The 22089-nt window shown below is 39.0% G+C and overlaps 1 protein-coding gene across 5 annotated transcripts in view; it reads right to left on the bottom strand.

The window, feature by feature from the left end:
• Positions 1-2181: 2181 nt before the first annotated feature.
• Positions 2182-22089, bottom strand: part of mctp2b (multiple C2 domains, transmembrane 2b) — a 91936-nt gene continuing 72028 nt past the window's right edge. For all 5 annotated transcript variants that reach the window (XM_042317103.1, XM_042317102.1, XM_042317105.1 and 2 more), the window contains 6 exons: positions 21386-21499; positions 16714-16755; positions 9949-10058; positions 5819-5928; positions 5458-5555; positions 2182-4121 (listed from right to left, as the gene is read on the bottom strand). In XM_042317103.1, the coding sequence (XP_042173037.1) occupies positions 4047-4121; positions 5458-5555; positions 5819-5928; positions 9949-10058; positions 16714-16755; positions 21386-21499 (549 nt within the window). In that variant the 3' untranslated portion in view covers positions 2182-4046. The remainder of the gene's footprint in view (positions 4122-5457; positions 5556-5818; positions 5929-9948; positions 10059-16713; positions 16756-21385; positions 21500-22089) is intronic.

Here is a 22089-nt window from a genome sequence, read left to right as displayed (position 1 = left end):
CTAGAATATGACTGAATGCCTGGTAGCTTGGTAGTTGGGTTGTGTGGTAGCTAGGTAGAACATGAGTGAATGCTTGGTAGTTGGGTTGTGTGGTAGCTAGGTAGCTGGTAGCTGGGTTGTGTGGTAGCTAGATAGGACATGAGTGAATGCTTGGTAGCTTGGTGGTTGGGTTGTGTGGTAGCTAAGTAGCAGATAGCCTGGTAGCTTGGTAGTTGGGCTGTGTGGTAGCTAGGTAGAACATGAGTGAATGCTTGGTAGCTGGGCTGTGTGGTAGCTCGGTAGCAGATAGCCTGGTAGTTGGGCTGTGTGGTAGCTAGGTAGCAGATAGCCTGGTAGCTTGGTGGTTGGGTTGTGTGGTAGCTAGGTAGCAGATAGCTGGGTGACAGGCAGGAATGCATGTAGGCAGGCAGGCAGGCATGTAGGCAGGCAGGCATGTAGGCAGACAGACAGACAGACAGACAGACAGACAGACAGACAGACAGACAGACAGACAGACAGACAGACATAGACAGACAGACAGACAGACAGACAGACATAGTCAGACAGACAGACATAGTCAGACAGACAGACATAGTCAGACAGACAGACAGACAGACAGACAGACAGACAGACATAGTCAGACAAACTGTAAAACTACTAAACGATATCATAACCGCCATCGATAAAAGACAGTACTGTGCAGCAGTCTTCATTGACCTTGCCAAGGCTTTCGACTCTGTCAATCACCATATTCTTATCGGCAGACTCAGTAGCCTCGGTTTTTCGGATGACTGCCTTGCCTGGTTCACCAATTACTTTGCAGACAGAGTTCAGTGTGTCAAATCGGAGGGCATGCTGTCCGGTCCTCTGGCAGTCTCTATGGGGGTGCCACAGGGTTCAATTCTCGGGCCGACTCTTTTCTCTGTATATATCAATGACGTTGCTCTTGCTGCGGGCGATTCCCTGATCCACCTCTACGCAGACGACACCATTCTATATACTTTCGGCCCGTCATTGGACACTGTGCTATCTAACCTCCAAACAAGCTTCAATGCCATACAACACTCCTTCCGTGGCCTCCAACTGCTCTTAAACGCTAGTAAAACCAAATGCATGCTTTTCAACCGATCGCTGCCTGCACCCGCATGCCCGACTAGCATCACCACCCTGGATGGTTCCGACCTTGAATATGTGGACATCTATAAGTACCTAGGTGTCTGGCTAGACTGCAAACTCTCCTTCCAGACTCATATCAAACATCTCCAATCGAAAATCAAATCAAGAGTCGGCTTTCTATTCCGCAACAAAGCCTCCTTCACTCACGCCGCCAAGCTTACCCTAGTAAAACTGACTATCCTTCCGATCCTCGACTTCGGCGATGTCATCTACAAAATGGCTTCCAACACTCTACTCAGCAAACTGGATGCAGTCTATCACAGTGCCATCCGTTTTGTCACTAAAGCACCTTATACTACCCACCACTGCGACCTGTATGCTCTAGTCGGCTGGCCCTCATTACATATTCGTCGCCAGACCCACTGGCTCCAGGTCATCTACAAGTCCATGCTAGGTAAAGCTCCGCCTTATCTCAGTTCACTGGTCACGATGCCAACACCCATCCGTAGCACGCGCTCCAGCAGGTGTATCTCACTGATCATCCCTAAAGCCAACACCTCATTTGGCCGCCTTTCGTTCCAGTACTCTGCTGCCTGTGACTCGAACGAATTGCAAAAATCGCTGAAGTTGGAGACTTTTATCTCCCTCACCAACTTCAAACATCAGCTATCTGAGCAGCTAACCGATCGCTGCTGCTGTACATAGTCTATTGGTAAATAGCCCACCCATTTTCACCTACCTCATCCCCATACTGTTTTTATTTATTTACTTGCTCTTTTGCACACCAATATCTCTACCTGTACATGACCATCTGATCATTTATCACTCCAGTGTTAATCTGCAAAATTGTAATTATTCGCCTACCTCCTCATGCCTTTTGCACACATTGTATATAGACTCCCCCCTTTGTTTTCTACTGTGTTATTGACTTGTTAATTGTTTATTCCATGTGTAACTCTGTGTTGTCTGCTCACACTGCTATGCTTTATCTTGGCCAGGTCGCAGTTGCAAATGAGAACTTGTTCTCAACTGGCCTACCTGGTTAAATAAAGGTGAAATAAAAAAAATAAAATAAAAAAGTATCAATTGAGGTAAATCATGCTGTGTTTATTGTATGGTGAGAGAAACTCTCAATACATGATATCAGGTGTTTAAAAATGGACATATTGGTCCCACAGCTTTCACCAGCAACAGGAGCATGTTCAGGACCATCAGGAATGTAGAGGGTACAAACATCTCAATCCAACAGCCAAGACACACAATATTACACATTCAGTGTGAAAGGTAGACATTGTATATATATATATAACATGTAATACATCAAATAATACATATAGTGTTAAAGCTTTCCACCCTCTATACTGAATATGATGGGAATGAGGAAATGAGAAATGTTGAGGGTCTTGAATGTTTACATGATACGGTATATGATGGGAATGAGGAAATGAGAAATGTTGAGGGTCTTGAATGTTTACATGATACGGTATATGATGGGAATGAGGAAATGAGAAATGTTGAGGGTCTTGAATGTTTACATGATACGGTATATGATGGGAATGAGGAAATGAGAAATGTTGAGGGTCTTGAATGTTTACATGATACTGAATATGATGGGAATGAGGAAATGAGAAATGTTGAGGGTCTTGAATGTTTACATGATACTGCTGATATGAGGGGGGGGGGTTGTCCACTGAGGACCAAGTAACATCTCAATATGGTGCATTCTAAAAAGAAAGTAAAATCTAGAAATATTGAAATGAGATTATTTCATTATCTGTAAAAACACATTTCAACCTGATCTGGATTTACAATAAAAAATAACGGAAGAATCAGAATGACAGATTTCTATTGATGAGTTAAAGCAGATTTTGATTCATTCAGACATTCGATTCTATTGACGAGTTAAAGCAGATTTTGATTCATTCAGACATTAGATGCTATTGATGAGTTAAAGCAGATTTTGATTCATTCAGACATTCGATTCTATTGACGAGTTAAAGCAGATTTTGATTCATTCAGACATTAGATGCTATTGATGAGTTAAAACAGATTTTGATTCATTCAGACATCTCTCTTAAAAATATAAAAAGATAATATTCTGAAACTTTAACAACTACAATTGTAGATACCTAAAACAGAAATACATTTTAAAAACTCAGAAAAGTAGAGAAGAACAAATCAGGATAAAACTGTTTGTTGATTAAATAGTATCTTTCAATAAAACAAAAATAAGTGAACAATATTATCAAAAGTGTTGAACGAAAGTCAGTGTTGAGGCCATGTTGATGTAGAGTAGGTGGAAACCACACTGGTGATCTTTAGCCTGCTGGTGATCCAATATCCATGTCTGACTGCTAATAGATACTGAACACATACAAACGCAACATGTAAAGTGTTGGTCCCATATTTCATGAGTTGAAATAAAAAATCCCAGAATTGTTCCGTACGTACAAAAAGCTTTACATTCCTCTGTTAGTGAGCATTTCTCCTTTGCCAAGATGATCCACCCACCTACATCCCAGTCATGTGAAATCCATTGATTAGGGCTGAAAGAATTAATTTCAATTGACTGATTTTCTTCTATAAACTGTAAGTCAGTAAAATCTTTGAAATTGTTGCATGTTGCGTTGCCATTTTTGTTCAGTATAGACGCCATGTAGCAGATGCTTTTATCCCAAAGAGACGTAGTTATGCGTGTATACATATGGGTGATCTCAGGAATAGTACCCACTATCCCGGCACAGCAAGTGCCATGTTCTACAAACTGAGCTACAGAGGACCAGTAACCCAGGAGCAGTTTTCTAACCAATTCTGAACATAGAGGAATATGATCCAGATATGGCCTGCATATCCTCCACTATACGCCCAGTTTCACACAGGGCATAAGTCTGAGGCGGCAACAGTGTGCACATGGCCATGTCTTCCATTGGGGACCATAGATCACTCCTCCATCACCTCCTTTCAATGGTTCTCTTCCTCCTCAGAGGACTCTGGGCGCTCAACGTCTTCAGCTCGCTGTACTGCACCTACACACAGAGGAATATAGCCAGGTATCATTCATAACAGCAGAGCTGTAGGGCTACAGTGTCTGAGGAGGTCATACTACCAGTTGAGGTCACACAACAGTCACAGTAGCACTCAACTTGAGTTGCAAAATTCTGCAAACTTCCCCGATTGGAGGATTCACACACTTCCTGCTTATTCCCTCCTGAATCCTCCAACAGATTTCCCCCAAAAACTAGGACTTTTGGGAAAGTTACCAGAATTTTGCAACCCTACTCTCAACTCTGTGGTGACAATAGTCACAGAAGTTATCAACTCTGTGTTGACAATAGTCACAGAAGTTATCAACTCTGTGGTGACATTAGTCACAGAAGTTATCAACTCTGTGGTGACATTAGTCACAGAAGTTATCAACTCTGTGGTGACATTAGTCACAGAAGTTATCAACTCTGTGGTGACATTAGTCACAGAAGTTATCAACTCTGTGGTGACATTAGTCACAGAAGTTATCAACTCTGTGGTGACATTAGTCACAGAAGTTATCAACTCTGTGGTGACATTAGTCACAGAAGTTATCAACTCTGTGGTGACAATAGTCACAGAAGTTATCAACTCTGTGGTGCCTTCGCCCGGCAACTGAAAGGCACCTGACCCTAACACCTTGTATAATCCACAAGGGCTGTTAGGGAGGAAACATCATAACAGACATTAGACCGGGCTATAATTACACAGGCAACAACCTGTGGGATATTTCAGTAGAAAGCAGTGCTGAAAGACTAGAGGTTTACTGGCTTCCTGAATCTGATCTAGAGGTTTACTGGCATCCTGAATCTGATCTAGAGGTTTACTGGCTTCCTGAATCTGATTTAGAGGTTATAACCTGAAAGACTAGATAATTACTGGCTTCCTAAATCTGATCTAGAGGTTATAACCTGAAATACTAGAGGTTTACTGGCATCCTGAATCTGATCTAGAGGTTTACTGGCATCCTGAATCTGATCTAGAGGTTTACTGGCATCCTGAATCTGATCTAGAGCATTACTGGCTTCCTGAATCTGATTTAGAGGAAATAACCCGAAAAGGATAATTCCATCACTTTTTAAACTCCCATTCACTATGTCCAGCACCACACCAGTGTCTACATATGTGAATAACAACACATTTCTATGTTCTGTAGCTACAAACATAAGAAGAAAAGGTCCTTTAGGTTTTGACTTTTCATGCTACATTTACATGTGATGACTTTCCAGACAGGAAGAGTATTATCCAGCTCCCCGCTAATCTCACAGTCTTCCTAAATCACTGTGTTATCTGTTGAAAAGTGGTGGAATTGCCCTTTAACCTTCTATAGACACGTACCTTGTGAACATCTGAAGGAACTCTCCTCAGGAAATCAAACACCTCATTGTTGTCGATGGCGTACGGGGCCCGTAATTTCTTGGTGAATTTATTAATTCCTGAAAACAGACATTCAGGAGAAGCAAAATAAAACAGTCTGTATAAACCAGTAATCTGGGTGGATCTGATGCAGCTATAATTAAATAATAAAAGAAAAGGAACAAGTTGTCAATACATGTGTACTTACTTTACAGCATATCAGCACGGCATGTATGATACTGTATTGTTTTGGTGTATTTGATATGCTGACCTCATAGAATCAATTGACATGGAAAACTGACAATAGTTCTAGATATCTTAACAAAAGAAAACATGCACTTACCCCATACTAGAAGGATATATCGTACAGGGATGAAGTATGTCACAACTGTTACTGTCACCAGGATAAGGAAGGCAAGGTTGGAGAGGAACGGTACTGACCAGTTAAAGGTGCTGATGAAGAGAACACAATACACATTCATATTGAGTAGAAACACAATACATATTCATATTGAGTAGAAACACAATACATACTCATATTGAGTAGAAACACAATACATATTGAGTAGAAACACAATACATATTGAGTAGAAACACAATACATATTCATATTGAGTAGAAACACAATACATATTCATATTGAGTAGAAACACAATACATATTCATATTGAGTAGAAACACAATACATATTCATATTGAGTAGAAACACAATACATATTCATATTGACACAATAGAAAACACAATACATATTCATATTGAGTAGAAACACAATATATTCATATTGAGTAGAAACACAATATTGAGTAGAAACACAATACATATTCATATTGAGTAGAAACACAATACATATTCATACTGAGTAGAAACACAATACATATTGAGTAGAAACACAATACATATTCATACTGAGTAGAAACACAATACATATTCATACTGAGTAGAAACACAATACATATTCATACTGAGTAGAAACACAATACATATTGAGTAGAAACACAATACATATTCATACTGAGTAGAAACACAATACATATTCATACTGAGTAGAAACACAATACATATTCATACTGAGTAGAAACACAATACATATTGAGTAGAAACACAATACATATTCATACTGAGTAGAAACACAATACATATTGAGTAGAAACACAATACATATTCATATTGATATTCATATTGACTAGAAACACAATACATATTCATATTGACTAGAAACACAATACATATTGAGTAGAAACACAATACATATTGAGTAGAAACACAATACATATTCATATTGAGTAGAAACACAATACATATTCATATTGACTAGAAACACAATACATATTCATATTGAGTAGAAACACAATACATATTCATATTGAGTAGAAACACAATACATATTCATATTGAGTAGAAACACAATACATATTCATATTGAGTAGAAACACAATACATATTCATATTGAGTAGAAACACAATACATATTCATATTGAGTAGAAACACAATATATTGAGTAGAAACACAATACATATTGAGTAGAAACACAATACATATTCATATTGAGTAGAAACACAATACATATTGATAGAAACACAGAAACACAATACATATTATTGAGTAGAAACACAATATATTGAGTAGAAACACAATACATATTGAGTAGAAACACAATACATATTCATATTGACTAGAAACACAATACATATTCATATTGAGTAGAAACACAATACATATTCATATTGATATATATTCATATTGAGTAGAAACACAATATATATTCATATTGAGTAGAAACACATATATATATTCATATTGAGTAGAAACACAATACATATTCATATTGAGAGAAACACAATACATATTCATATTGAGTAGAAACACAATACATATTGAGTAGAAACACAATACATATTCATACTGAGTAGAAACACAATACATATTCATATTGAGTAGAAACACAATACATATTCATATTGAGTAGAAACACAATACATATTCATATTGAGTAGAAACACTAAATATTCATATAGAGTAGAAACACTAAATATTCATATGTGGATACTACAACAATATTGAGGACTACAAGATATTCAAAGATAATTACATACAGCGGAGAGGTGCAGTGGAATGTGCTGTTTTACAGGGTCAGTCATGGTAGTATGATAGGTGCTGTTTTACAGGGTCAGTCATGGTAGTATGATAGGTGTTGTTTTACAGGGTCAGTCATAGTAGTATGATAGGTGCTGTTTTACAGGGTCAGTCATAGTAGTATGATAGGTGTTGTTTTACAGGGTCAGTCATAGTGGTATGATAGGTGCTGTTTTACAGGGTCAGTCATGGTAGTATGATAGGTGTTGTTTTACAGGGTCAGTCATAGTGGTATGATAGGTGCTGTTTTACAGGGTCAGTCATAGTAGTATGATAGGTGCTGTTTTACAGGGTCAGTCATAGTGGTATGATAGGTGCTGTTTTACAGGGTCAGTCATAGTAGTATGATAGGTGTTGTTTTACAGGGTCAGTCATAGTAGTATGATAGGTGCTGTTTTACAGGGTCAGTCATAGTGGTATGATAGGTGCTGTTTTACAGGGTCAGTCATGGTAGTATGATAGGTGTTGTTTTACAGGGTCAGTCATAGTAGTATGATAGGTGCTGTTTTACAGGGTCAGTCATGGTAGTATAATAGGTGTTTTACAGGGTCAGTGGAATGATAGGTGCAGTGGAATGTTTTTTTAAAGGGCCAGCCGTAGTAGTTCAGCACCAGTGGAGCAAATTAGGTTTAAGTGACTTGCTCAATGGCATATTGACAGATTTTTCACCTTGTCGGCTCTGATGTTCGGGTTTGGGTTACCACCCCAAAGCTCTAACCGCTAGGCTACCTGCCTCCCTAACTAGTGGGTTACCACCCCAAAGCGCTAACCGCTAGGCTACCTGCCTCCCTAACTAGTGGGTTACCACCCCAAAGCTCTAACCGCTAGGCTACCTGCCTCCCTAACTACTCGGCATACACATCACAGACAAACTGAATTGGTCCACTCACACAGACAGCATCGTGAGGAAGGCGCAGCAGCGCCTCTTCAACCTCAGGAGGCTGAAGAAATTCGGCTTGTCACCAAAAGCACTCACAAACTTCTACAGATGCACAATCGAGAGCATCCTTGCGGGCTGTATCACCGCCTGGTATGGCAACTGCACCGCCCTCAACCGTAAGGCTCTCCAGAGGGTAGTGAGGTCTGCACAACGCATCACCGGGGGCAAACTACCTGCCCTCCAGGACACCTACACCACCCGATGCTACAGGAAGGCCATAAAGATCATCAAGGACATCAACCACCCGAGCCACTGCCTGTTCACCCCGCTGTCATCCAGAAGGCGAGGTCAGTACAGGTGCATCAAAGCTGGGACCGAGAGACTGAAAAACAGCTTCTATCTCAAGGCCATCAGACTGTTAAACAGCCACCACTAACATTGAGTGGCTACTGCCAACACACTGTCAATGACACTGACTCTACTCCAGCCAATGATGTAAATATATCACTAGCCACTTTAAACAATGCTACCTTATATAATGTTACTTACCCTACATTGTTCATCTCATATGCATACGTTGATACTGTACTCTATATCATCGACTGCATCCTTATGTAATACATGTATCACTAGCCACTTTAACTATGCCACTTGGTTTACATACTTATCTCATATGTATATACTGTACTCGATATCATCTACTGTATCTTGCCTATGCTGCTCTGTACCATCACTCATTCATATATCCTTATGTATATATTCTTTATCCCCTTAACTACTGTCTTATACACAGTGTTTTTTGGAATTGTTAGTTAGATTACTTGTTCGTTATTACTGCATTGTCGGAACTAGAAGCACAAGCATTTCGCTACACTCGCATTAACATCTGCTAACCATGTGTATGTGACAAATAAAATTTGATTTGATTTGAACTAGTGGGTTACCACCCCAAAGCGCTAACCGCTAGGCTACCTGCCTCCCTAACTGCTGGGTTACCACCCCAAAGCGCTAACCGCTAGGCTACCTGCCTCCCTAACTAGTTTGTTACCACCCCAAAGCTCTAACCGCTAGGCTACCTGCCTCCCTAACTGCTGCCACCCCAAAGCCTCACCGCTAACTGCCTCCCTAACTTTTGTTACCACCCCAAAGCTCTCACCGCTAGGCTACCTGCCTCCTAACTTGAGATATGGGCAGAAACATAGAAAAATATAAACAAAATATTGAATCAACATTTATGGACAATTAAAATAAACACATGTCAAAACCAGAACACCATGTCAAATTGCCATCAACATTTATGGACAATTAAAATAAACACATGTCAAAACAGAACACCATGTCAAATCAACATTTATGGACAATTAAAATAAACACATGTCAAAACCAGAACACCATGTCAAATCAACATTTATGGACAATTAAAATAAACACATGTCTAATTCAGACTAAAATGCTCACTTCTTAATTCTCTCCCCGAAGCATGCGATTTCCTCCAACAGGTTTTGGACAGTGATGACGGTCTCTTGAACCATGTGAATTTTTTCCATCAAACCTCTCTTCTCGGATTCCTACAACATTAAAGGACCAGTCAGTTCTACATGTCTTTAGATACATTAAAGGACCAGTCAGTTCTACGTGTCTTTAGATACATTAAAGGACCAGTCAGTTCTACGTCTTTAGATACATTAAAGGACCAGTCAGTTCTACATGTCTTTAGATACATTAAAGGACCAGTCAGTTCTACGTCTTTAGATACATTAAAGGACCAGTCAGTTCTACATGTCTTTAGATACATTAAAGGACCAGTCAGTTCTACATGTCTTTAGATACATTAAAGGACCAGTCAGTTCTACATGTCTTTAGATACATTAAAGGACCAGTCAGTTCTACATGTCTTTAGATACATTAAAGGACCAGTCAGTTCTACATGTCTTTAGATACATTAAAGGACCAGTCAGTTCTACATGTCTTTAGATACATTAAAGGACCAGTCAGTTCTACATGTCTTTAGATACATTAAAGGACCAGTCAGTTCTACATGTCTTTAGATACATTAAAGGACCAGTCAGTTCTACCAGTCAGTCTTTAGATACATTAAAGGACCAGTCAGTTCTACATGTCTTTAGATACATTAAAGGACCAGTCAGTTCTACATGTCTTTAGATACATTAAAGGACCAGTCAGTTCTACATGTCTTTAGATACATTAAAGGACCAGTCAGTTCTACATGTCTTTAGATACATTAAAGGACCAGTCAGTTCTACATGTCTTTAGATACATTAAAGGACCAGTCAGTTCTACATGTCTTTAGATACATTAAAGGACCAGTCAGTTCTACATGTCTTTAGATACATTAAAGGACCAGTCAGTTCTACATGTCTTTAGATACATTAAAGGACCAGTCAGTTCTACATGTCTTTAGATACATTAAAGGACCAGTCAGTTCTACATGTCTTTAGATACATTAAAGGACCAGTCAGTTCTACATGTCTTTAGATACATTAAAGGACCAGTCAGTTCTACATGTCTTTAGATACATTAAAGGACCAGTCAGTTCTACATGTCTTTAGATACATTAAAGGACCAGTCAGTTCTACATGTCTTTAGATACATTAAAGGACCAGTCAGTTCTACATGTCTTTAGATACATTAAAGGACCAGTCAGTTCTACATGTCTTTAGATACATTAAAGGACCAGTCAGTTCTACATGTCTTTAGATACATTAAAGGACCAGTCAGTTCTACATGTCTTTAGATACATTAAAGGACCAGTCAGTTCTACATGTCTTTAGATACATTAAAGGACCAGTCAGTTTTAGATACTACATGTCTTTAGATACATTAAAGGACCAGTCAGTTCTACATGTCTTTAGATACATTAAAGGACCAGTCAGTTCTACATGTCTTTAGATACATTAAAGGACCAGTCAGTTCTACATGTCTTTAGATACATTAAAGGACCAGTCAGTTCTACATGTCTTTAGATACATTAAAGGACCAGTCAGTTCTACATGTCTTTAGATACATTTCTAAAGATACATTAAAGGACCAGTCAGTTCTACATGTCTTTAGATACATTAAATTAAAGGACCAGTCAGTTCTACATGTCTTTAGATACATTAAAGGACCAGTCAGTTCTACATGTCTTTAGATACATTAAAGGACCAGTCAGTTCTACATGTCTTTAGATACATTAAAAGGACCAGTCAGTTCTACATGTCTTTAGATACATTAAACATTAAAGGACCAGTCAGTTCTACATGTCTTTAGATACATTAAAGGACCAGTCAGTTCAGTTTTAGATACATTAAAGGACCAGTGTCTTTAGATACATTAAAGGACCAGTCAGTTCTACATGTCTTTAGATACATTAAAGGACCAGTCAGTTCTACATGTCTTTAGATACATTAAAGGACCAGTCAGTTCTACATGTCTTTAGATACATTAAAGGACCAGTCAGTTCTACATGTCTTTAGATACATTAAAGGACCAGTCAGTTCTACATGTCTTTAGATACATTAAAGGACCAGTCAGTTCTACATGTCTTTAGATACATTAAAGGACCAGTCAGTTCTACATGTCTTTAGATACATTAAAGGACCAGTCAGTTCTACATGTCTTTAGATACATTAAAGGACCAGTCAGTTCTACATGTCTTTAGATACATTAAAGGACCAGTCAGTTCTACATGTCTTTAGATACATTAAAGGACCAGTCAGTTCTACATGTCTTTAGATACATTAAAGGACCAGTCAGTTCTACATGTCTTTAGATACATTAAAGGACCAGTCAGTTCTACATGTCTTTAGATACATTAAAGGACCAGTCAGTTCTACATGTCTTAGATACATTAAAGGACCAGTCAGTTCTACATGTCTTTAGATACATTAAAGGACCAGTCAGTTCTACATGTCTTTAGATACATTAAAGGACCAGTCAGTTCTACATGTCTTTAGATACATTAAAGGACCAGTCAGTTCTACATGTCTTTAGATACATTAAAGGACCAGTCAGTTCTACATGTCTTTAGATACATTAAAGGACCAGTCAGTTCTACATGTCTTTAGATACATTAAAGGACCAGTCAGTTCTACATGTCTTTAGATACATTAAAGGACCAGTCAGTTCTACATGTCTTTAGATACATTAAAGGACCAGTCAGTTCTACATGTCTTTAGATACATTAAAGGACCAGTCAGTTCTACATGTCTTTAGATACATTAAAGGACCAGTCAGTTCTACATGTCTTTAGATACATTAAAGGACCAGTCAGTTCTACATGTCTTTAGATACATTAAAGGACCAGTCAGTTCTACATGTCTTTAGATACATTAAAGGACCAGTCAGTTCTACATGTCTTTAGATACATTAAAGGACCAGTCAGTTCTACATGTCTTTAGATACATTAAAGGACCAGTCAGTTCTACATGTCTTTAGATACATTAAAGGACCAGTCAGTTCTACATGTCTTTAGATACATTAAAGGACCAGTCAGTTCTACCAGTCTTTAGATACATTAAAGGACCAGTCAGTTCTACATGTCTTTAGATACATTAAAGGACCAGTCAGTTCTACATGTCTTTAGATACATTAAAGGACCAGTCAGTTCTACATGTCTTTAGATACATTAAAGGACCAGTCAGTTCTACATGTCTTTAGATACATTAAAGGACCAGTCAGTTCTACGTCTTTAGATACATTAAAGGACCAGTCAGTTCTACATGTCTTTAGATACATTAAAGGACCAGTCAGTTCTACATGTCTTTAGATACATTAAAGGACCAGTCAGTTCTACATGTCTTTAGATACATTAAAGGACCAGTCAGTTCTACATGTCTTTAGATACATTAAAGGACCAGTCAGTTCTACATGTCTTTAGATACATTAAAGGACCAGTCAGTTCTACATGTCTTTAGATACATTAAAGGACCAGTCAGTTCTACATGTCTTTAGATACATTAAAGGACCAGTCAGTTCTACATGTCTTTAGATCCATTAAAGGACCAGTCACATTAAAGGACCAGTCAGTTCTACATGTCTTTAGATACATTAAAGGACCAGTCAGTTCTACATGTCTTTAGATACATTAAAGGACCAGTCAGTTCTACATGTCTTTAGATACATTAAAGGACCAGTCAGTTCTACATGTCTTTAGATACATTAAAGGACCAGTCAGTTCTACATGTCTTTAGATACATTAAAGGACCAGTCAGTTCTACATGTCTTTAGATACATTAAAGGACCAGTCAGTTCTACATGTCTTTAGATACATTAAAGGACCAGTCAGTTCTACATGTCTTTAGATACATTAAAGGACCAGTCAGTTCTACATGTCTTTAGATACATTAAAGGACCAGTCAGTTCTACATGTCTTTAGATACATTAAAGGACCAGTCAGTTCTACATGTCTTTAGATACATTAAAGGACCAGTCAGTTCTACATGTCTTTAGATACATTAAAGGACCAGTCAGTTCTACATGTCTTTAGATACATTAAAGGACCAGTCAGTTCTACATGTCTTTAGATACATTAAAGGACCAGTCAGTTCTACATGTCTTTAGATACATTAAAGGACCAGTCAGTTCTACATGTCTTTAGATACATTAAAGGACCAGTCAGTTCTACATGTCTTTAGATACATTAAAGGACCAGTCAGTTCTACGTCTTTAGATACATTAAAGGACCAGTCAATTCTATGTCTTCAGATTCCTCCAACATTAAAGGACCAGTCAGTTCTACATGTCTTTAGATTCCTCCAACATTAAAGGACCAGTCAGTTCTACGTCTTTAGATACATTAAAGGACCAGTCAGTTCTACATGTCTTTAGATACATTAAAGGACCAGTCAGTTCTACGTCTTTAGATTCCTCCAACATTAAAGGACCAGTCAGTTCTACGTCTTTAGTTCCTCCAACATTAAAGGACCAATCAGTTCTACATGTCTTTAGATACATTAAAGGACCAGTCAGTTCTACGTCTTTAGATACATTAAAGGACCAGTCAGGTCTTCGTCTTTAAATACATTATAGGACCAGTCAATTCTATGTCTTCAGATTCCTCCAACATTAAAGGACCAGTCAGTTCTTCGTCTTTAGATACATTAAAGGACCAGTCAGTTCTACATGTCTTTAGATACATTAAAGGACCAGTCAGTTCTACATCTTTAGTTCCTCAAACATTAAAGGACCAGTCAGTTCTACGTCTTTAGATTCCTCCAACATTAAAGGACCAGTCAGTTCTACATGTCTTTAGATACATTAAAGGACCAGTCAGTTCTACATGTCTTTAGATACATTAAAGGACCAGTCAGTTCTCTTTAGATACATTAAAGTCTTTAGATACATTAAAGGACCAGTCAGTTCTACATGTCTTTAGATACATTAAAGGACCAGTCAGTTCTACATGTCTTTAGATACATTAAAGGACCAGTCAGTTCTACATGTCTTTAGATACATTAAAGGACCAGTCAGTTCTTCGTCTTTAGATACATTAAAGGACCAGTCAGTTCTACGTCTTTAGATACATTAAAGGACCAGTCAGTTCTACATGTCTTTAGATACATTAAAGGACCAGTCAGTTCTACATGTCTTTAGATACATTAAAGGACCAGTCAGTTCTACATGTCTTTAGATACATTAAAGGACCAGTCAGTTCTTCATGTCTTTAGATTTAAAGGACCTCAGTTCAATGTCTTTATTTAAAGGACCAATCAGTTCTACATGTCTTGAGATACATTAAAGGACCAGTCAGTTCTACGTCTTTAGTTCCTCCAACATTAAAGGACCAGTCAGTTCTACATGTCTTTAGTTCCTCCAACATTAAAGGACCAGTCAGTTCTACATGTCTTTAGATTCCTCCAACATTAAAGGACCAGTCAGTTCTACATGTCTTCAGATTCCTCCAACATTAAAGGACCAGTCAGTTCTACGTCTTTAGTTCCTCCAACATTAAAGGACCAGTCAGTTCTACATGTCTTTAGATACATTAAAGGACCAGTCAGTTCTTCGTCTTTAGATACATTAAAGGACCAGTCAGTTCTACATGTCTTTAGATACATTAAAGGACCAGTCAGTTCTACATGTCTGACAGACAGAACGTCTTTAGTCATTAAAGGACCAGTCAGAACCTCTATAGTCAGACAGACAGAACCTCTACAGTCAGACAGACAGAACCTCTACAGTCAGACAGACAGAACCTCTACAGTCAGACAGACAGAACCTCCACAGTCAGACAGAACCTACAGTCAGACAGTCAGACAGTCAGACAGACAGAACCTCCACAGTCAGACAGACAGAACCTCTACAGTCAGACAGACAGACCTCTACAGTCAGACAGACAGAACCTCTACAGTCAGACAGACAGATCCTCTACAGTCAGACAGACAGAACCTCTACAGTCAGACAGACAGATCCTCTACAGTCAGACAGAACGTCTACAGTCAGACAGAACCTCTACAGTCAGACAGACAGAACCTCTACAGTCAGACATAACCTCTACAGTCAGACATAACCTCTACAGTCAGACAGACAGATCCTCTACAGTCAGACAGACAGATCCTCTACAGTCAGACAGACAGATCCTCTACAGTCAGACAGACAGATCCTCTACAGTCAGACAGACAGATCCTCTACAGTCAGACAGACAGATCCTCTACAGTCAGACAGACAGATCCTCTACAGTCAGACAGACAGATCCTCTACAGTCACAGACAGATCCTCTACAGTCAGACATAACCTCTACAGTCAGACAGACAGATCCTCTCAGTCAGACAGACAGATCCTCCACAGTCAGACAGACAGAGCTTCTCTACAGTCAGACAGACAGAGCTTCTACAGTCAGACAGACAGAGCTTCTATGTAGAAACCCAGCATTATCAGTCAAAATTACTATGTAGAAAAGGTATTATGAGTCATACTATGTAGAAACCAGGTCATCAGTCATTAATCAACTAAAAATACTATGTAGGTATTAAATCATTACTATGTAGAAACCCAGCATTATTAGCCATTACTATGTAGAAACTCTGCATTATCAGTCATTACTATGCAGAAACTCTGCATTATCCGACATTACCATGTAGAACCCCAGCATTATCAGTCATTACTATGTAGAAACTCAGTATTATCAGTCATTGCGATGTAGAACCACAGCATTATCAGTCATTACTATGTAGAAACCAGGTATTATGAGTCATTATGAAACATAATGGGAAACTATGCTACCTTTTCATCTTCATCATCTTCATCGCCCAAGTCCATATTATCCTAGAAAGAAAAGATTAGTAAAGTGAAGGATAGGAAATGTCCAGACCTGTGGTTCACTACATTAATCCAGGCATTATTATGAGCTGTCCTCCCCTCAGCAGCCTCCACTGGTTGGTGTACAGTAGTAGTAGGTCCATGTAGTGTGTCAGGATGCGAACAGATGACCTCACATGACTGATCCTCTGCACTGACTAACACATGATCATGCTGAGGGCTTTGGTAGTAGTTCTAGAATCTAGGAGATAGTGGTAGTAGTTGTAGTATCTAGGGGATAGTGGTAATAGTTGTAGAATCTAGGGGATAGTGGTAGTAGTTGTAGAATCTAGGGGATAGTGGTAATAGTTGTAGAATCTAGGGGATAGTGGTAATAGTTCTAGAATCTAGGAGATAGTGGTAGCTGTAGAATCTAGGGGATAGTGGTAATAGTTGTAGAATCTAGGGGATCGTGGTAATAGTTGTAGAATCTAGGAGATAGTGGTAGTAGTTGTAGAATCTAGGAGATATTGGTAATAGTTGTAGAATCTAGGAGATAGTGGTAATAGTTGTAGAATCTAGGAGATAGTGGTAGTAGTTGTAGAATCTAGGAGATAGTGGTAGTAGTTGTAGAATCTAGGAGATAGTGGTAATAGAGTTAGAAAAAAGATCTAGGAGATAGTGGTAGTAGTTCTAGAATCTAGGAGATAGTGGTAGCTGTAGAATCTATCTATGGTACCACTATCCCCTAGATAGATCTGGTCCTGGTAGATTCTAGAGTTCTAGGATCTCCCAGATCTATCTAGTAGTAGTTCTAGAATCTAGGAGATAGTAGTTGTAGAATCTAGGAGATAGTGGTAGTAGTTGTAGAATCTAGGAGATAGTGGTGGTAATAGTTGTAGAATCTAGGAGATAGTGGTAGTAGTTGTAGAATCTAGGAGATGGTAGTAGTTGTAGAATCTAGGGGATAGTGGTAATAGTTGTAGAATCTAGGGGATAGTGGTAGTAGTTGTAGAATCTAGGAGATAGTGGTAGTAGTTGTAGAATCTAGGAGATAGTGGTAGTAGTTGTAGAATCTAGGAGATAGTGGTAATAGTTGTAGAATCTAGGAGATAGTGGTAATAGTTGTAGAATCTAGGAGATAGTGGTAATAGTTGTAGAATCTAGGAGATAGTGGTAGTTGTAGAATCTAGGAGATAGTGGTAGTTGTCAAATCTAGGGGATAGTGGTAGCAGTTCTAGAATCTAGGGGATAGTGGTAGTAGTTGTAGAATCTAGGAGATAGTGGTAGTAGTTGTAGAATCTAGGAGATAGTGGTAGTTGTAGAATCTAGGAGATAGTGGTAATAGTTGTAGAATCTAGGGGATCGTGGTAATAGTTGTAGAATCTAGGAGATAGTGGTAGTAGTTGTAGAATCTAGGAGATAGTGGTAATAGTTGTAGAATCTAGGAGATAGTGGTAATAGTTGTAGAATCTAGGAGATAGTGGTAGTTGTAGAATCTAGGAGATAGTGGTAGTTGTCAAATATAGGGGATAGTGGTAGTAGTTCTAGAATCTAGGAGATAGTGGTAATAGTTGTAGAATCTAGTAGATAGTGGTAGTAGTTCTAGAATCTAGGAGATGGTGGTAGTAGTTCTAGAATCTAGGAGATGGTGGTAGTAGTTCTAGAATCTAGGAGATAGTGGTAATAGTTCTAGAATCTAGGAGATAGTGGTAGTAGTTCTAGAATCTAGGAGATAGTGGTAGTAGTTCTAGAATCTAGGAGATAGTGGTAGCTGTAGAATCTAGGGGATAGTGGTAATAGTTGTAGAATCTAGGGGATCGTGGTAATAGTTGTAGAATCTAGGAGATAGTGGTAGTAGTTGTAGAATCTAGGAGATAGTGGTAATAGTTGTAGAATCTAGGGGATCGTGGTAATAGTTGTAGAATCTAGGAGATAGTGGTAGTAGTTGTAGAATCTAGGAGATAGTGGTAATAGTTGTAGAATCTAGGAGATAGTGGTAGTAGTTGTAGAATCTAGGAGATAGTGGTAGTAGTTGTAGAATCTAGGAGATAGTGGTAGTAGTTGTAGAATCTAGGGGATAGTGGTAATAGTTGTAGAATCTAGGGGATAGTGGTAGTAGTTGTAGAATCTAGGAGATAGTGGTAGTAGTTGTAGAATCTAGGAGATAGTGGTAATAGTTGTAGAATCTAGGAGATAGTGGTAGTTGTAGAATCTAGGGGATAGTGGTAGTAGTTGTAGAATCTAGGGGATAGTGGTAATAGTTGTAGAATCTAGGGGATAGTGGTAATAGTTGTAGAATCTAGGGGATCGTGGTAATAGTTGTAGAATCTAGGGGATCGTGGAAATAGTTGTAGAATCTAGGAGATAGTGGTAGTAGTTGTGGAATCTAGGAGATAGTGGTAGTAGTTGTAGAATCTAGGAGATAGTGGTAGTAGTTGTAGAATCTAGGAGATAGTGGTAGTAGTTGTAGAATCTAGGGGATAGTGGTAGCAGTTGTAGAATCTAGGAGATGGTGGTAATGATTCTAGAATCTAGGAGATAGTGGTAATAGTTGTAGAATCTAGGAGATAGTGGTAGTAGTTGTAGAATCTAGGAGATAGTGGTAGTAGTTGTAGAATCTAGGAGATAGTGGTAATAGTTGTAGAATCTAGGAGATAGTGGTAATAGTTGTAGAATCTAGGAGATAGTGGTAGTTGTAGAATCTAGGAGATAGTGGTAGTTGTAGAATCTAGGAGATAGTGGTAGTTGTAGAATCTAGGAGATAGTGGTAGTTGTCAAATCTAGGGGATAGTGGTAGCAGTTCTAGAATCTAGGAGATAGTGGTAGCTGTAGAATCTAGGGGATAGTGGTAATAGTTGTAGAATCTAGGAGATAGTGGTAGTAGTTGTAGAATCTAGGAGATAGTGGTAGTTGTAGAATCTAGGAGATAGTGGTAGTTGTAGAATCTAGGAGATAGTGGTAGTTGTCAAATCTAGGGGATAGTGGTAGCAGTTCTAGAATCTAGGAGATAGTGGTAGCTGTAGAATCTAGGGGATAGTGGTAATAGTTGTAGAATCTAGGAGATAGTGGTAGTAGTTGTAGAATCTAGGAGATAGTGGTAGTAGTTGTAGAATCTAGGAGATAGTGGTAATAGTTGTAGAATCTAGGAGATAGTGGTAATAGTTGTAGAATCTAGGGATAGTGGTAATAGTTGTAGAATCTAGGAGATAGTGGTAGTAGTTGTAGAATCTAGGAGATAGTGGTAGTAGTTGTAGAATCTAGGAGATAGTGGTAATAGTTGTAGAATCTAGGAGATAGTGGTAATAGTTGTAGAATCTAGGAGATAGTGGTAGTTGTAGAATCTAGGAGATAGTGGTAGTTGTAGAATCTAGGAGATAGTGGTAGCTGTAGAATCTAGGGGATAGTGGTAATAGTTGTAGAATCTAGGGGATCGTGGTAATAGTTGTAGAATCTAGGAGATAGTGGTAGTAGTTGTAGAATCTAGGAGATAGTGGTAGTAGTTGTAGAATCTAGGAGATAGTGGTAATAGTTCTAGAATCTAGGAGATAGTGGTAGTAGTTCTAGAATCTAGGAGATAGTGGTAGCTGTAGAATCTAGGGGATAGTGGTAATAGTTGTAGAATCTAGGGGATCGTGGTAATAGTTGTAGAATCTAGGAGATAGTGGTAGTAGTTGTAGAATCTAGGAGATAGTGGTAGTAGTTGTAGAATCTAGGAGATAGTGGTAGTAGTTGTAGAATCTAGGGGATAGTGGTAGCAGTTGTAGAATCTAGGAGATGGTGGTAATGATTCTAGAATCTAGGAGATAGTGGTAATAGTTGTAGAATCTAGGAGATAGTGGTAATAGTTGTAGAATCTAGGAGATAGTGGTAGTAGTTGTAGAATCTAGGAGATAGTGGTAGTAGTTGTAGAATCTAGGAGATAGTGGTAGTAGTTGTAGAATCTAGGAGATAGTGGTAGTTGTAGAATCTAGGAGATAGTGGTAGTTGTAGAATCTAGGAGATAGTGGTAGTTGTAGAATCTAGGGGATAGTGGTAATAGTTGTAGAATCTAGGAGATAGTGGTAGTAGTTCTAGAATCTAGGAGATAGTGGTAATAGTTGTAGAATCTAGGAGATAGTGGTAATAGTTGTAGAATCTAGGGGATAGTGGTAATAGTTGTCGAATCTAGGGGATAGTGGTAATCGTTGTAGAATCTAGGAGATAGTGGTAGTAGTTCTAGAATCTAGGAGATAGTGGTAATAGTTCTAGAATCTAGGAGATAGTGGTAGTAGTTGTATAGTTGTAGTAGAATCTAGGAGATAGTGGTAGTAGTTGTAGAATCTAGGAGATAGTGGTAGTAGTTGTAGAATCTAGGAGATAGTGGTAATAGTTGTAGAATCTAGGAGATAGTGGTAATAGTTGTAGAATCTAGGGGATAGTGGTAATAGTTGTCGAATCTAGGGGATAGTGGTAATCGTTGTAGAATCTAGGAGATAGTGGTAGTAGTTGTAGAATCTAGGAGATAGTGGTAGTAGTTCTAGAATCTAGGAGATAGTGGTAATAGTTCTAGAATCTAGGAGATAGTGGTAGTAGTTGTAGAATCTAGGAGATAGTGGTAATGGTTGTAGGGGAATAGGATTAAACATGGCTGTTTGGAGTGAGGCGCTGTACTGACCAGGTCCTGGTTGGCCCGTCCAGATGCAATCTGAAGATAGTTCCATGTGATGAGCAGAACCAGACAGAGAGGCAACATGTAGAACTCCCAATGCCACACCGCCAGCAGGAATATCTATAGGAAGAGATGAGAGGACGGGAGGATCTATTACAGGGGCTGAGTCACTGGCTTACTGGGGCTCTCTCTTGCCGTCCCTGGAAGGGGTGCGTCACCTGAGTGGGTTGACTCACTGATGTGGTCATCCTGTCTGGGATGGCGCCCCCCCTTGGGTTGTGCCATGGCGGAGTTCTTTGTGGGCTATACTCAGCCTTGTCTCAGGATGGTAAGTTGGTGGTTGAAGATATCCCTCTAGTGGTGTGGGGGCTGTGCTTTGGCAAAGTGGGTGGGGTTATATCCTTCCTCTTTGGCCCTGTCTGGGGGTGTCCTTGGATGGGGCCACAGTGTCTCCTGACCCCTCCTGTCTCAGCCTCCAGTATTTATGCTGCAGTAGTTAATGTGTCGGGGGCTAGGGTCAGTTTGTTATATCTGGAGTACCTCTCCTGTCCTATTCGGTGTCCTGTGTGAATCTAAGTGTGCGTTCTCTAATTCTCTCTTTCTCTCTCTCTCTCTCTCTCTCTCTCTCTCTCTCTTTCTTTCTCTCTCTCGGAGGACCTGAGCTCTAGGACCATGCCCCAGGACTACCTGACATGATGACTCCTTGCTGT

Source organism: Oncorhynchus tshawytscha, unplaced genomic scaffold (genome assembly GCF_018296145.1).
Source record: "Oncorhynchus tshawytscha isolate Ot180627B unplaced genomic scaffold, Otsh_v2.0 Un_contig_1501_pilon_pilon, whole genome shotgun sequence".
NCBI lineage: Eukaryota > Metazoa > Chordata > Actinopteri > Salmoniformes > Salmonidae > Oncorhynchus > Oncorhynchus tshawytscha.
Note: the sequence above shows the minus strand (reverse complement) of the source record. Positions and strands in the feature narration are given on the sequence as shown.